Consider the following 12960-nt stretch of genomic DNA (forward strand, 5'->3'; position numbering starts at 1 on the left):
TGTATATATATATACAGTATAAAATATTATATACATTCTAAACCTTCTCAATATATATATATATTTTGAGAAGGTTGAGAATGTATATATATATATAATATATATATATATTGAATATATATTGAGAATATATATTATATTATATATTATATTAATAATATATATATATATATATATATTATTAAAGTATTATAAAATTGTATATATCTATATACATTATATATAATATAATATATAAAATATACATATATATAATAAGATAAATAATTTTAATTAACATGATAATATTATCGATTACGAAATATGTTAAAATAATAATATTAATTCATAATTGAAAAAAAATGGCTAACATGCATGGATTAAAAGCCACAATATTGATTTGATAGGCACTTTAAGTGAGGCCTGCACACTAGCATCCTTAAAAGCAATGCTGGTGACAGTTATGCTGCTCTTTTTAATTCATTCATTATTCTATATGAAATCACGGTTTTGCTGTACTTTGCTCAGTTAAACCAGCCAAGCCCAAACTCACCTGTCGCCTAAAGTGATGGAGGTCCGACTGCCCGCGCCCCACGTCCCAGTACTCCTGGCTTCTTCCCGGTCTCCCAGATCAGTTTTCAAGGGCACACTCATATGAAGAGGCAGTGACTCCATGCTGCGGTGCAGGCCGGACATCTTCGGGTAGAGGATCGGGGAACTGCTCACAGACAGAGCCTGGCCTGAGAAACAGCTGGGAGAGTCGATGTGGAGCACCGGCGCTGGGCTCGGGGTGAGTCGAGGGGGCAAGCGGGAGCCCGCCAGGTCCTGGAGCTTGGAGTAGGGAGGGATCTTTGGAGGAAGGTCTTGGATGGTGATGCAGGAGTCCAGACTGTTGGAGTTGACCTTGTCTAGGAGAGCCAGGCTGGGAGGCTGAACCACAGACTTACTGCTCAGCAACCTGTTCGAGTAAAAGCACCAAATCAGCATCAGTGACGTCATGAACTCAAAGACCTTCTGTAGTCAAGCACCGCATGAAGCCGAGGGATTTCAGCGCATCCAAAGGAACTAAATAAAGAACACGCTGCCAACCATAAAATCCACCTCAAAGGCTCTTTATGTCCGCTTCCAGAAAGGCTTTTAAATAATTGAATAGCATAACTTGCGTAATATAAACACACAGGGCATCAGCAGAATATTTCCTCCAAAAAAGTTGGCTATTAAAGTTGCTTAATTTACTAAATTAAACACTTTTTTCCCCTATTTTTATTTTTAATAGCTACCTGAGTCACTTAATGCAGTTAAAGTGCAGTTAAGCCATAATTTACCATGTGTTAATTATTATTTGAATAATTATTCAAATATTCAACATATTTTTAAAATATCATAAATTGATTGTTATGATTTGTTAAATAAATTTGCATTTGTTAAATCACAAAGCCACAGATCAGAATCATTAGCTGTAACAATTAGAATTGATTTAAATAATTAACAAACCATAATAATCAATACACAATATTTTAAAAATATTGTTTGTATTTCAAAGGAATGGGGTGCTGTGTAGCACATAAAAAATATACATTTTAAAATATAAATATTTATGTTTATACCTGTTGATTTAATTGAATATACAAATATATAATACATAATATATAATACAAAACAATATATAAATAATTTAAAATATCTAAATAATTACATAAAATATCTAAATAATTTAGGACAAACAAAATCATCATGAAAGAAAAATTTAAACCAAAATATTTCATTGAATAGTTTAATAATACTTAATATATAATTCAATAAGCATAGATTTGAAGCATATATATATAGATATATTAAATATATATAAGTGTATAATTAAAATATGTATATATATATATATATATATATATATATATATATATATAATTAAACAAATTATTAAGTAATTTATTTCTATTTTATAGTAAAAAAAAAGAAAAAAAAAGAATATGTTTTATTTTACTTTACAAATGAAATGGTAACAATGAATATTATTTGACGTATGGTATTTCTGCACATGCCGTACCTTGGCGTGCAGGTCGGAGAGCTCAGCTCAGGGTATTTACTGGAGCTCGTCCTCCGCACTCGATGGATCTTCTCCACAGTCTCTCCACAGCTCTCGGCCTTCAGACAGCTGATCTCCAGGTCCGCCTTGGCCTTGGCCCTTTCCTTCTCCTTCTCACGATCCGTTTGGTTGACGGGTCCTGTGAAGCTCGGCCGACAAGCCGCTTTAAAGCTGCCTCCTTCTTTTCCTCTGGTGGGCATGGTGTTGGGCAAAGCTGGCACGGGTTTCAGAGTGAGGAGGCTGGCATCAATGCTGCCACTAACAGGGCGAGAGGTTAAACTCATAGCACTGGATTTTGCAGGCCGTGGAAGACTTCGATATTGAATGCTACCGCGAGCGTTGGGCGCAAGGAAACCCTGTTCGGAGCCGCTGGCATCAAAGCTGTTTTTGCGCACACCTCCACCTGGGACGGGTTTGATGGGGATGCCCGAGGACTTTGGGGTTTTGCCCACAGTGGCCGAGCCACTGGTGATAGTGGCGCCTCCTGCTGTCAGGACAGTGGCGGTACCGGTGGTCGGGGGTTTCTTGTACCCGAAGGAGCCGCCAGCGGAGGGTTTCACCAGACCTGAGGGAGGCTTGCGGTGCTCGGCGTTCTCCCGGCCGGCATCAGAGCGGGAGCGCTGGAGACCCGTTGCCTTCACTGACATTTTCACCCTGTCAACTGCCTTTGAGTCTCCTTTGGGGACTTTAAAGAAAGAGAGGAAACAGTCACTAAAACTGACAACATCGCATCATATCTCATGTACATGTGCATATTTAAACCCTTGAGCATCAACGTTTGGTGTCACACATCTGGACGTGTTTGAAGATACAGAGGGGAATATTAGTGGTGAATGACTAAATTTCACTTCATCGAATATTTTTTGGTATTTTTATGTGCTTTGGTGTGATTTCAGAGATATTTCTTTAAAATCATATTATCTAAGACATGAGAACTGGTTCTATTGCATCCATAAAGATACAATCAAATCTACAATATTTTTAACTAATCAAATCTCTTCATCAAGTAATTATAATATTCTTTAAATAGTATTATAGTGTTTATTAATATTTGGAATTAGCTTTTATTCTTAGTATGTTCAGTTTTCCTTTAGTCTTAGTTTTGTCTCAATTTGTTACGTGCTTTTGTTATTTTATAGCTTTTTAATATTTCCATTTCGCTTTAATTTATATGTTTTAGTAATTTTTGTCATTTTAATACTTAAACATATTTCAGTTATTGCCAAGGCAAATTTTTTTTTTTTTTTAAGTTGAAGATTTTCATCTAATATTTATATTTTATTCCAGCTATATTTCAACTAATAAACATAGTTTTTAATAGTTTTATTTAACAATAACATCATATCTTTAAAAAACAGTTTTAAACACACCAAACCCCAATGAAAGCCAAAACCAGAAACCCGAGATGTTCATACTACATTATCTCTCATAAACTATGAAAGAGCAACCTGTGAGCAAAAAAATCTTCCTCAAGGATGGAAATAATCCATTGCATTCTTTGAAGTCTCCTGAAATGTCATGTTAAAACCACATAAATGAATTGGTAATCATTCAGCTCTGTGAAATACATCAAAATACCCTGATATTACCATCTGATACCATGATACCACAACAGCACTTTTCTGTGGGAAATTACCACATCATCAATAAAGTTTAATTTCCTTTCACACACACACACAGACATCTGAATCAGTGTTGATGACCAAAACCAGGATGACACACGTTCTTCGTGTGGTCAGAGTCAGATACGTGTCTTTGAAAGGTGAGTAGGAAAGCCTTGGGGGTATGACATCAGATGAAGTCATGGAGAGAACCCGATTGAAGCCATGGTTAAGTTTCTGTGGCTTAAATCTACAGTGTGTGAGTCATGGATGCAAGCACTCATCTGCATTTAATTAGAGACACTGCAAAGATAAAGAGCGTCTCAGCCCACACAAGATATAAACTCAGCTGAACGTGTGACTCGTCAGACGAGACCAACACGAATCACATCTGAATATTACACTCAAAAACAGTGACCAAGAATATGTGAACTTGCTAATGAGGTTTAATTGACTAATTATTACTGATAGAAGAGATTGAACCAATACTGACGACACTTTAAAAGCACATTTGTTGGGTTTGAAATGATAAAACAGTTGATTTACTTTTCAAAATGAACACTTTCTGGCTCCCAAACTGCATGCTAACATACTTTTACCACTTCTGCATTATATAGTAGAGTGCTCAGTATGCAATACTTTTATACACAGTACAGTTCTGTTTTAAAAAACATTTAATGACTCTTCAGCTCACCAAGGCTGCGTTTACTTAGACAAAAACACAGTAAAAACTAATATTGTGAAATATTATTATTACAATCTAAAAGAACAGTTCCCTTTCAAGGGAACTCGCGTTGCGTCGAGTTTGACGCTGTGGGAACGCTTTGCGTGATGATGTCTTGAAGCACATGTAAAATCAGTCCAATGGCGTGGCGGAGCGTCAGATGCGGGTGACGTCACGTACCAGGAAACTATAAAGCCTGCTTGAAAACAGAGAGCGACAGCTTCTGTGTCTTCAGTAGCGCTTTATGTGAAATCTTGTCTCTGTCTATTTATTGTTGTCTGTCACATTATGCAATCCAGCGATCAGTTCAGAATGTGTGTGCATCCCTGCCCGCGTTTTTATTACGGGTAGGGACACTCACGTTCTGTGTATTGTTTGTTTGGGAGAGGAGCATGCCCAGTCAGCACTCGAGGGTGCTGGCTTGTGTGCATTGTGAGGCGCTGTCCATGCGCTCGCTCCGATCCCGGCTGAGTTTCTTCCGGGAAGCTCGCGCTCCCCAGGGCTCGGGTCCCGCTGCTGCCGAGGCACAGCGGCGATCTCAGTCCTGGGGTTCGCAAATGGATCTATCAGCGGGGTCTGAGACGGGCTCTGCCTTATCTCAGCCCTTGCCTGATAGACCCGGTGTTTCTCATCAGGGTGCGGAAGCACGCGCGGCGGTTTCTTCCCCCCTGATGGTTACACAAACACTGCAATTGTCCAGTTCTGAGGAACTGGATGTTGTTAATGTTGAAGAATTGCTGGATGTAGTGACAATAGCAGTCGATAGACTATGTATGTGTGGCAATCTTATAAACAGGACGTTCGTTCAAATAAATAAATAAATAATAAACTTGACGAACGCTTCCTGCCCTCACGTGCACAATCACAACGCCGAAATCTGCCGTTTTTTCCCGATCTCCATACTGAGGTGTCGAGATCGTGGGAGAAACCAGTGTCATATAGAGTGTTTAATTCCACATATATCTGATTATTCCCAGGCGCGTAGCCAGTAATGGGCCAGGGCGGCACTGGCCCACCCACATAACTCACTGGCCCGCCCAGGCAAGTTTGATCAAAATACATTTTTAGTTTATTTTTATTATTCAAATGTATTTAAGAAAATATATTAATATAAACCTGATTTATTGTTGACTGGTGTGTGTGTTTAATTCTGTTTCCGAATAAAATGCGTGAAAGCCTCCCTCCGGAACGTAATTGGTTGCTAGGGGTTCCGAGTCCGACAGGCAGACTCTCTAGGCGGCGGGCTCTGGCGGCCTTTAGTTCTTTGAAAAATAACTGTGACTCTTTGGACTATGATGAGATCATTTCTGTTTTTAATACTAAACCCAGGCACTTGCATCTTGTTTTGTAGAATGAAAACAACAAAGGTAGGCCAGTTGTTTAACTAATTTCCTTAATTTTTGCCCGTGAAGTGATTTAAGGCGAGACACGGCAAAAACATCGGGTTTTTTTTTTCACTGGTCAATTTTAAGATTTTGGGCTATTTGTCTTCTTCAATGCATTATTTCAGACTTGTGGTGAAAAAAAAAATCCAAAATACACATTTAGGTCTTTATTTTACTACATTTTGTCTATTTGCGTCTGTATATTTCTCCTAAATTCAACAAAAGTTGGCGTTGTTAATCAATATGCTGCACCGCGATCGCTTTCTGCACCTGTCATAACACAAACACCGTTGAAAAGCTCTCTACTTTCTCCTGTACACAATGCTGTCGGAACCAAATATGGTAATTTCCTTTAATCAGCAACCAATCGTGAAAGTACAATGGGGCATTTAACTCTAAAAGCGAAATCTCATTGGCTGATATCAATTTCTGACAATGTGATTCGTTCAGATGCATCACGTGACGTGCTCTGACATTTTGATGTGTGTTTTTGACTGTTTTTGACTGGGGTTCTGTTCAGTTGTTGGCCATAAATGCTGTGTTATAAGTTTTGATGTGTTTTAGGTGGTTTGTATTGTTGTTGCTGCTGATGATTTGATAAGATATTGTGTCTGTAAATAGTTGTTTCTGCTAAAAAGTATGATTTTTTACATTACAAATCTTTAAATGCTGTTTTCTCAAAATTAGTTGTTTGTCATTCTCCAGAATAACTGAGGAAGTTTTATGGTAATATCTATTATTTTAAAATGTTACCCTATTCACCTGTCTCGCCTTAAGTTACTGGTGTGTTGTGTACTGTATAGCTGAATGCCTTATAGGCTATCCTACTGTACATTGTTTAGTTTAAATTAGTTGCAATTTTTTTGGCACAAAAGCTTAATTTCCACCAGGCTGCATTGTATATGGTTGATTTAACAGAAATTGGGGAGTGTGTTGTTATTCATTTCAAACCATGCTTATTAATATATTATTATTATTTACTTATTAATTATTATTTAAGTAATTTTTTTTCTAGGAAAAACTATTGGCCCACTCACTTTTTCACTGGCCCGCCCAAAATACAATTTCTGCCTACGCCACTGATTATTCCTCTATTTTCTGGTTAAAGAGACATGGTTATGAGGAGATGCCAAAGGTGGGAGAGACGCTCGCGAGCTATCTCTCTCTAGCAACAGCATCGTCCCTAAGTGTTTCGGCATTGCCTAAATAAGCCCCTCAGAGTGACATAAAAAAAAAAAAAAAAAAATATCTCTGGTGGGCAAGGCTTATTCCGCGTGTGTTTATACACGATGTCTTTGCCATTTATGCTAACCCTGCCACTTTGTGTGTTTCGGGGCGCAGTGGTCTCCGGCGAGCACATATCTCAGGGTCCACCCGGAAACGTAGTGGTCCTGGGATGCTTGCCCCCTCCGAGGAGGGTCCTAGAGCAGTCAGTTCAGTCGTTCCCTGCCGGTTCGCCATACAGGGCACTGAATTGGTCGCTCGAGTAACATCTACACCAGTCTTGAGAGGCTGGTTCTCTTAGTAAATTTTTTGTCCTGATGCTCGAGGGCTCAGGACAATGAGGGTAGTCCCCCCCCCCCCCCGAAGTGCAGCGGTCAACACCTCTTTTCACGGTGCCCGTCTCTCTTCGGTACCCTTAGGGGACCGTTCTGCCAACCCTGCCACCTCTGGTGTTTCAGGGCGCAGCGGTCTCCGGCGAGCACATATCTCAAGGTCCACCCGGAAACGTAGTGGCCTCGGGATGCCCGCCCCCTCTGAGGAGGGTGCTAGAGCAGTCTGTTTGGTCGTTCCCTGCCGGTGCGCCGTTACAGGGCGACGAACCGACTGCTCAACAGCAGGAGAAAAATACGGTGCCGTCTCTCTTCGGTGCCCTCAGGGGACCGTTCTGCCAACCCTGCCGCCTCCGGTGTTACAGGGCGCAGCGGTCTCCGGCGAGCACATATCTCAAGGTCCACCTGGAAACGTAGTGGCCTCGGGATGCCCGCCCCCTCTGAGGAGGGTGCTAGAGCAGTCTGTTTGGTCGTTCCCTGCCGGTGCGCCGTTACAGGGCGACGAACCGACTACTCAACAGCAACAAAATCCAGAAACCAGTCTCGAGAGACTGGTACCTCTAGTAGAATCTTTGACAGCATGGAAGCTACTGTCAAATGTTTCTCGTTGGGTCCTGCAGACCGTGGAAAAAGGGTATTAGATACAATTCTGGTAACGCCCACCGCGGTTTATGGGGATCCTGCCCACAGTGGTGGGCCCCGAGCAGGTTCTGGTTATGGAACAGGAAGTGAACACTCTGTTAGAGAAAGGGGCCATAGAATATGTACCTCCCTCCAACAGGGAAACCGGGTTTTACAGCCGGTATTTCATAGTTCCGAAAAAGGACGGGGGATTGCGTCCCATTTTAGATCTTCGAGTTCTGAACGAGTCAGTCATGCAGCTCAAGTTCAAAATGTTAACATTGAGACAGATCGTGCCACAGATCAGGTCCGAGGACTGGTTTGTCACGATAGACCTCAAGGACGCATATTTCCATATTTCCATCCGTCCGTGTCATTGGAAGTTCCTGAGGTTTGCTTTCGGGGGCAAAGCATACCAATATCGAGTTCTTCCATTCGGCCTGGCTTTATCACCCCGCACTTTCACCAAATGCGTGGATGCAGCTCTGGCTCCCCTGCGCCTTCAGGGTATTCGCATCATGAACTACATCGACGATTGGTTGATTTTAGCTCAGTCGCATCAGTTGGCGGTTCAACATCGAGATGTTGTTCTCGCCCATATGAAAGAGTTGGGGTTACGGCTGAACGGCAAGAAGAGTGTGCTTCTCTATTTTTGAGGACCACTTTTTTAGGCGTGGTTTGGGATTCAGTGTCGATGCAGGCGCGCCTGTCATCGCCACGCTTCGATCCTGGCAGCTGTGAGAAGTGTAAAGCTAGGCCAGCTACTCACTGTCAAACAGTTCCAGAGACTGTTGGGTCTCATGGCAGCAGCTTCCAACGGGATACCTTTTGGACTGCTGTACATGAGGCCCCTGCAGTGGTGGCTCAGGACCAGAGGGTTTTTCCCCGAGGGGCAACCCATTTCGCACAATCAAGGTCACGCGGTGATGCCTACGTGCCTTGGTTATGTGGAAGAAACCTTGGTTCCTGTCCCAGGGCCCAGTGCTGGGAGCTCCTTGTCGTCGCAAACTGCTAACGACGGATGCTTCCCTCACGGGTTGGGGAGCGATCCTGAGGGTCGCTCATCTCAAGGTCTGTGGGAAGACCATCATCGTTCCTGGCATTCTATAGCCTAGAGATATTAGCTGTCTTCCGGGCTCTGAGGAGCTTTATCACAGGTCTCAGGGGACACCATGTGTAGTACATACGGACAACACGTCGGTAGTCGCCTATATCAACCACCAGGGGGGTTTGCGCTCGCGCCCGTTATGCAACTTGGCACGCCATATCCTCTTGTGGTCCCAGGGAAAGCTGCTGTCTCTCAGGGCAGCGTACATCCCCGGGGTCCAGAATATAGGAGCAGAAACTCTGTCGAGACAGGGGCTGAGGCCCGGGGAATGGAGGCTCCACCCCGAGGTGGTGGAGCTGATATGGAGGGAGTTTGGCAAGCACAAGTGGATCTGTTTGCGTCTCGAGAGACGTCTCACTGTCCACTTTGGTTCTCCCTCACGCATCCAGCTCCTCTGGGACTGGATGCTATGGTGCAGACGTGGCCGAGGCTACGTCTGTACGCTTTTCCCCCAGTTGCTCTGCTCCCGGGAGTTCTGGAAAGAGTTCGCAGGGACCGGGTTTGCCTGCTTCTGATAGCCCCGCACTGGCCGGGCAGAGTATGGTTTCCCGACCTCGTGTCTCTCCTCGACGGGCCTCCCCTGGAGCTACCCGTCAGGAGGGATCTTCTGTCCCAAGCGGAGGGCTCGATATTTCACCCCCGACCAGAACTGTGGAACCTGTGGGCTTGGCCTCTGAGGGGGCCCAACGCATAGTGTCAGGTCTCTCAACTGAGGTTGTTGAGACCATTCTACAGTCCAGAGCTCCCTCCACGAGGAAACTTTATGCCCTGAAGTGGAGACTATTCACTTCTTGGTGTAGTGACTGTCGGTTGGACCCAGTTAACTGCCCACTTGGTACAGTGCTGGAGTTCCTGCAAGAACGGTTCACTGCAGGTCTAACCCCGTCCACTTTAAAGGTTTATGTGGCGGCCATAGGTGCTTACCACATGCTTTTGGGTGGAATCTCTGTGGGGAAAGACCCCTTGGTATCTCGTTTCCTTCGTGGCACTTGAGGCTGAGGCCTGCAGTTTGCTCTAGGGTCCCTTCATGGGGTTTGTCCTTTGCGCTGCAAGGCCTTTCCCTGGCCCCTTTTGAGCCTATTGAGGAGGCTCCAGAGAAGTTCTTGACACTGAAAGCTCTGTTCCTTCTAACTATTTTCTGCAGGCCTTCTGTCCTCTTCCTTTTCACGGACCAGGAAAGAACTATTTGCTTTGCCCAGTTCGGGCGTTAGACGCTATGTCCACAGAGCTGCCCTGTGGCTTAAAACTACCAATTATTTGGGTGTTTCGGGTCCCCTAACAAGGGATATCCAGTGTCTAAGCAAAGGATGAGCAAGTGGGTGGTTAGGCCATTTCGCTTGCTTATGAAGCAGCCGGACAGCCTTCTCCTATGGCTGTCCGGTCGCACTCTACTAGGAGTATGGCGGCCTCCAAGGCCCTTATATCAGGAGTTTCCTTACAGGACGTTTGTGATGCGGCAGGCTGGTCCTCACCGCACACATTCGTCAGGTTCTACTCTCTGGATTTGGACTCTACTCCAGGGTCTCATGTTCTGTCTTCCTAGTGCTGCTCACTTGATTTCACACAGGACAGACATTCGTAGCTATGGTGGCGTTGGTATAGACGTTCCCACAGCGTCAAACTCGACGCAACGCGAGTTCCCTTGAAAGGGAACGCCTCGGTTACGACTGTAACCTCGGTTCCCTGAAGAGGGAACGAGCGTTGCGTCACCTTGCCATATCTCCTTCATGCCTGTCAGCGGCTACTTCAGACTTTTTACGAAGCTGTCGCTCTCTGTTTTCAAGCAGGCTTTATAGTTTCCTGGTACGTGACGTCACCCGCATCTGACGCTCCGCCACGCCATTGGACTGATTTTACATGTGCTTCAAGACATCATCACGCAAAGCGTTCCCACAGCGTCAAACTCGACGCAACGCTCGTTCCCTCTTCAGGGAACCGAGGTTACAGTCGTAACCGAGGCGTTTTCTATTTGAATATATTGTAAAATATAGTTTATTCCTGTGATCAAAGCTGAACTTTTTAGCCTCGTTACTCCAGTCTTCAGTGTCACATGATCCTTCAGAAATCATTCTAATACGCTGATTTTCTGCTCAAGAAACATTTCTGATTAATATCAATGTTGAAAACAGCTTCATATAAATATATATTAAAGTGTAATTTTACTTCAAAGTGGCTACACACACCCAAAGACAACAGAAACCACCAGTTTTCTTTAGTGCTATGCTTTTTATTCCTTAAATTGGTGATTATGTTTTTGCCATTTGAACAGAGGAAAATGGCATACGGCACCATGGCTGCTGGTTTTCTTCTAAGAGCACTGGATCGCTGACATTTAAATGTCATTTTAAACTATGGATCCAGCAAAGAAAGGTTACACTGCAGACAGGAAGACTGCATCAAGAGAAGATAAACCTGACAGGCTTCTCTCTCATCAAATCTTGGTAAATGAAAGTTAAAGGAACGATTCACCAAACAATAAAAGTTCTGTCATCGTTTGCATGTTCATGCCATAAGAAACCAGCATGACTAGATGCATGAATGAGGTTTGAGAGTTTGTTTTTCAGAGGACAACTACTCTGAATCTGACAGAATCTATCATATGACTTCAGAAGACTTATATATATAGCACAATAGCTTACTTTTATGATGCATTTATGGTGCTTTATTGTCCTTTTTAGAGTCTTACAGCCTCTGGCCACTGCGTTTTATTGTATACAAAAGTGTGGAACGATATGATGGTGAGTAAAATGACAGAACTTTGAATTATTTGTTTAAGTTAAGGCTGAGTTTTGATACTCTTCATGTGGTTCCTTTAAAGTTTCCACACAAATGTGCCATCAGTTTGATCTCTGCTGAAGAGACACTTCACCAGTCTCTGTATCACACATGGTCTTCATTTACAAGACATTATGGATAACAGTAGTCGTAACGTAAACAACCAAAGTTTGTCCAACTGATTCATTTCCAAATCATGATATGGTACCATTAATATATTATTCTATTGGAGTTGCATGTTTGGAGAACAAAAGCGTTTTGTTTTGCTGCCAAGAATGAGATCTCTTGAATTTATGTCATGTATATCTAATGTCTGAAATATGTCCAAATCAGAAAATACAGTCTGTTTATGTCAAAGCTAAAGCTTTAATGTTAGCATAAAATAAATAAAATAAAATAAAATATTTATTAAATAAAAAAAAGAAAAGAAAAAAAAGAAAAAAAAGAAAAAAATAATACAAATAAAATAAAATTAAATAAAAAAATATAATAAAATAAAAAAATAAAAAAATATATAAAAAAATAAATAAATAAATAAAATAAAAAATAAAATAAAATAAAATAAAATAAAATAAAATAAAATAAAATAAAATAAAATAAAATAAAATAAAATAAAATAAAATAAAAGTCATACCTGCGATTTTTAGCACACTTTGAGAGTTGTGTGTGATGGGTGAGGTGACGCCCACAGGAGGATTGCGGCTCTTTTTGAAGCTCCCAGGTTGTCCGAGACTCTGAGGTTTCTTCGGTTCTCCTTTCCCCATCTTGTCCTGCGCGGGACCGTCCGGCAGCCGAGTTTTCCTCCACTTGCAGGACGGCTCCGCTTTTAGGCTCCCCGTGTCATAAACTCCATCAGCCTTCCGTAAGGACTTGCAGTCCTCGCTGTACCACGCCAGTCCACTCTCCACCAGTGAACGCTTCTCTGCATCCGTTCGCAACTTCACAAACACAAACACACACACACACACACACACACACACACACACACACACACACACACACACACAGCAGAGGATATCTGTTAGAAGGGTATATTCAGTATGACAAATCATGCTATACTACATTTTATAGAAATACACTACAATAGTTTTCATCATTGATAATAATCCGAAATGTTTCTTGAGCAGC

At 42.4% G+C, this 12960-nt stretch overlaps 1 protein-coding gene across 5 annotated transcripts in view; it reads right to left on the reverse strand.

The window, feature by feature from the left end:
* nav1b (neuron navigator 1b) overlaps positions 1–12960 on the reverse strand; it is a 91758-nt gene that overhangs the window by 34188 nt on the left and 44610 nt on the right. For all 5 annotated transcript variants that reach the window (XM_081381648.1, XM_081381647.1, XM_081381646.1 and 2 more), the window contains 3 exons: positions 12467–12770; positions 2027–2750; positions 533–937 (listed from right to left, as the gene is read on the reverse strand). In XM_081381648.1, coding sequence (XP_081237774.1) covers positions 533–937; positions 2027–2750; positions 12467–12770 — 1433 coding nt within the window. The remainder of the gene's footprint in view (positions 1–532; positions 938–2026; positions 2751–12466; positions 12771–12960) is intronic.

Source organism: Scardinius erythrophthalmus (assembly GCF_964197995.2).
Source record: "Scardinius erythrophthalmus genome assembly, chromosome: 12".
NCBI classification, from domain to species: Eukaryota; Metazoa; Chordata; class Actinopteri; order Cypriniformes; family Leuciscidae; genus Scardinius; species Scardinius erythrophthalmus.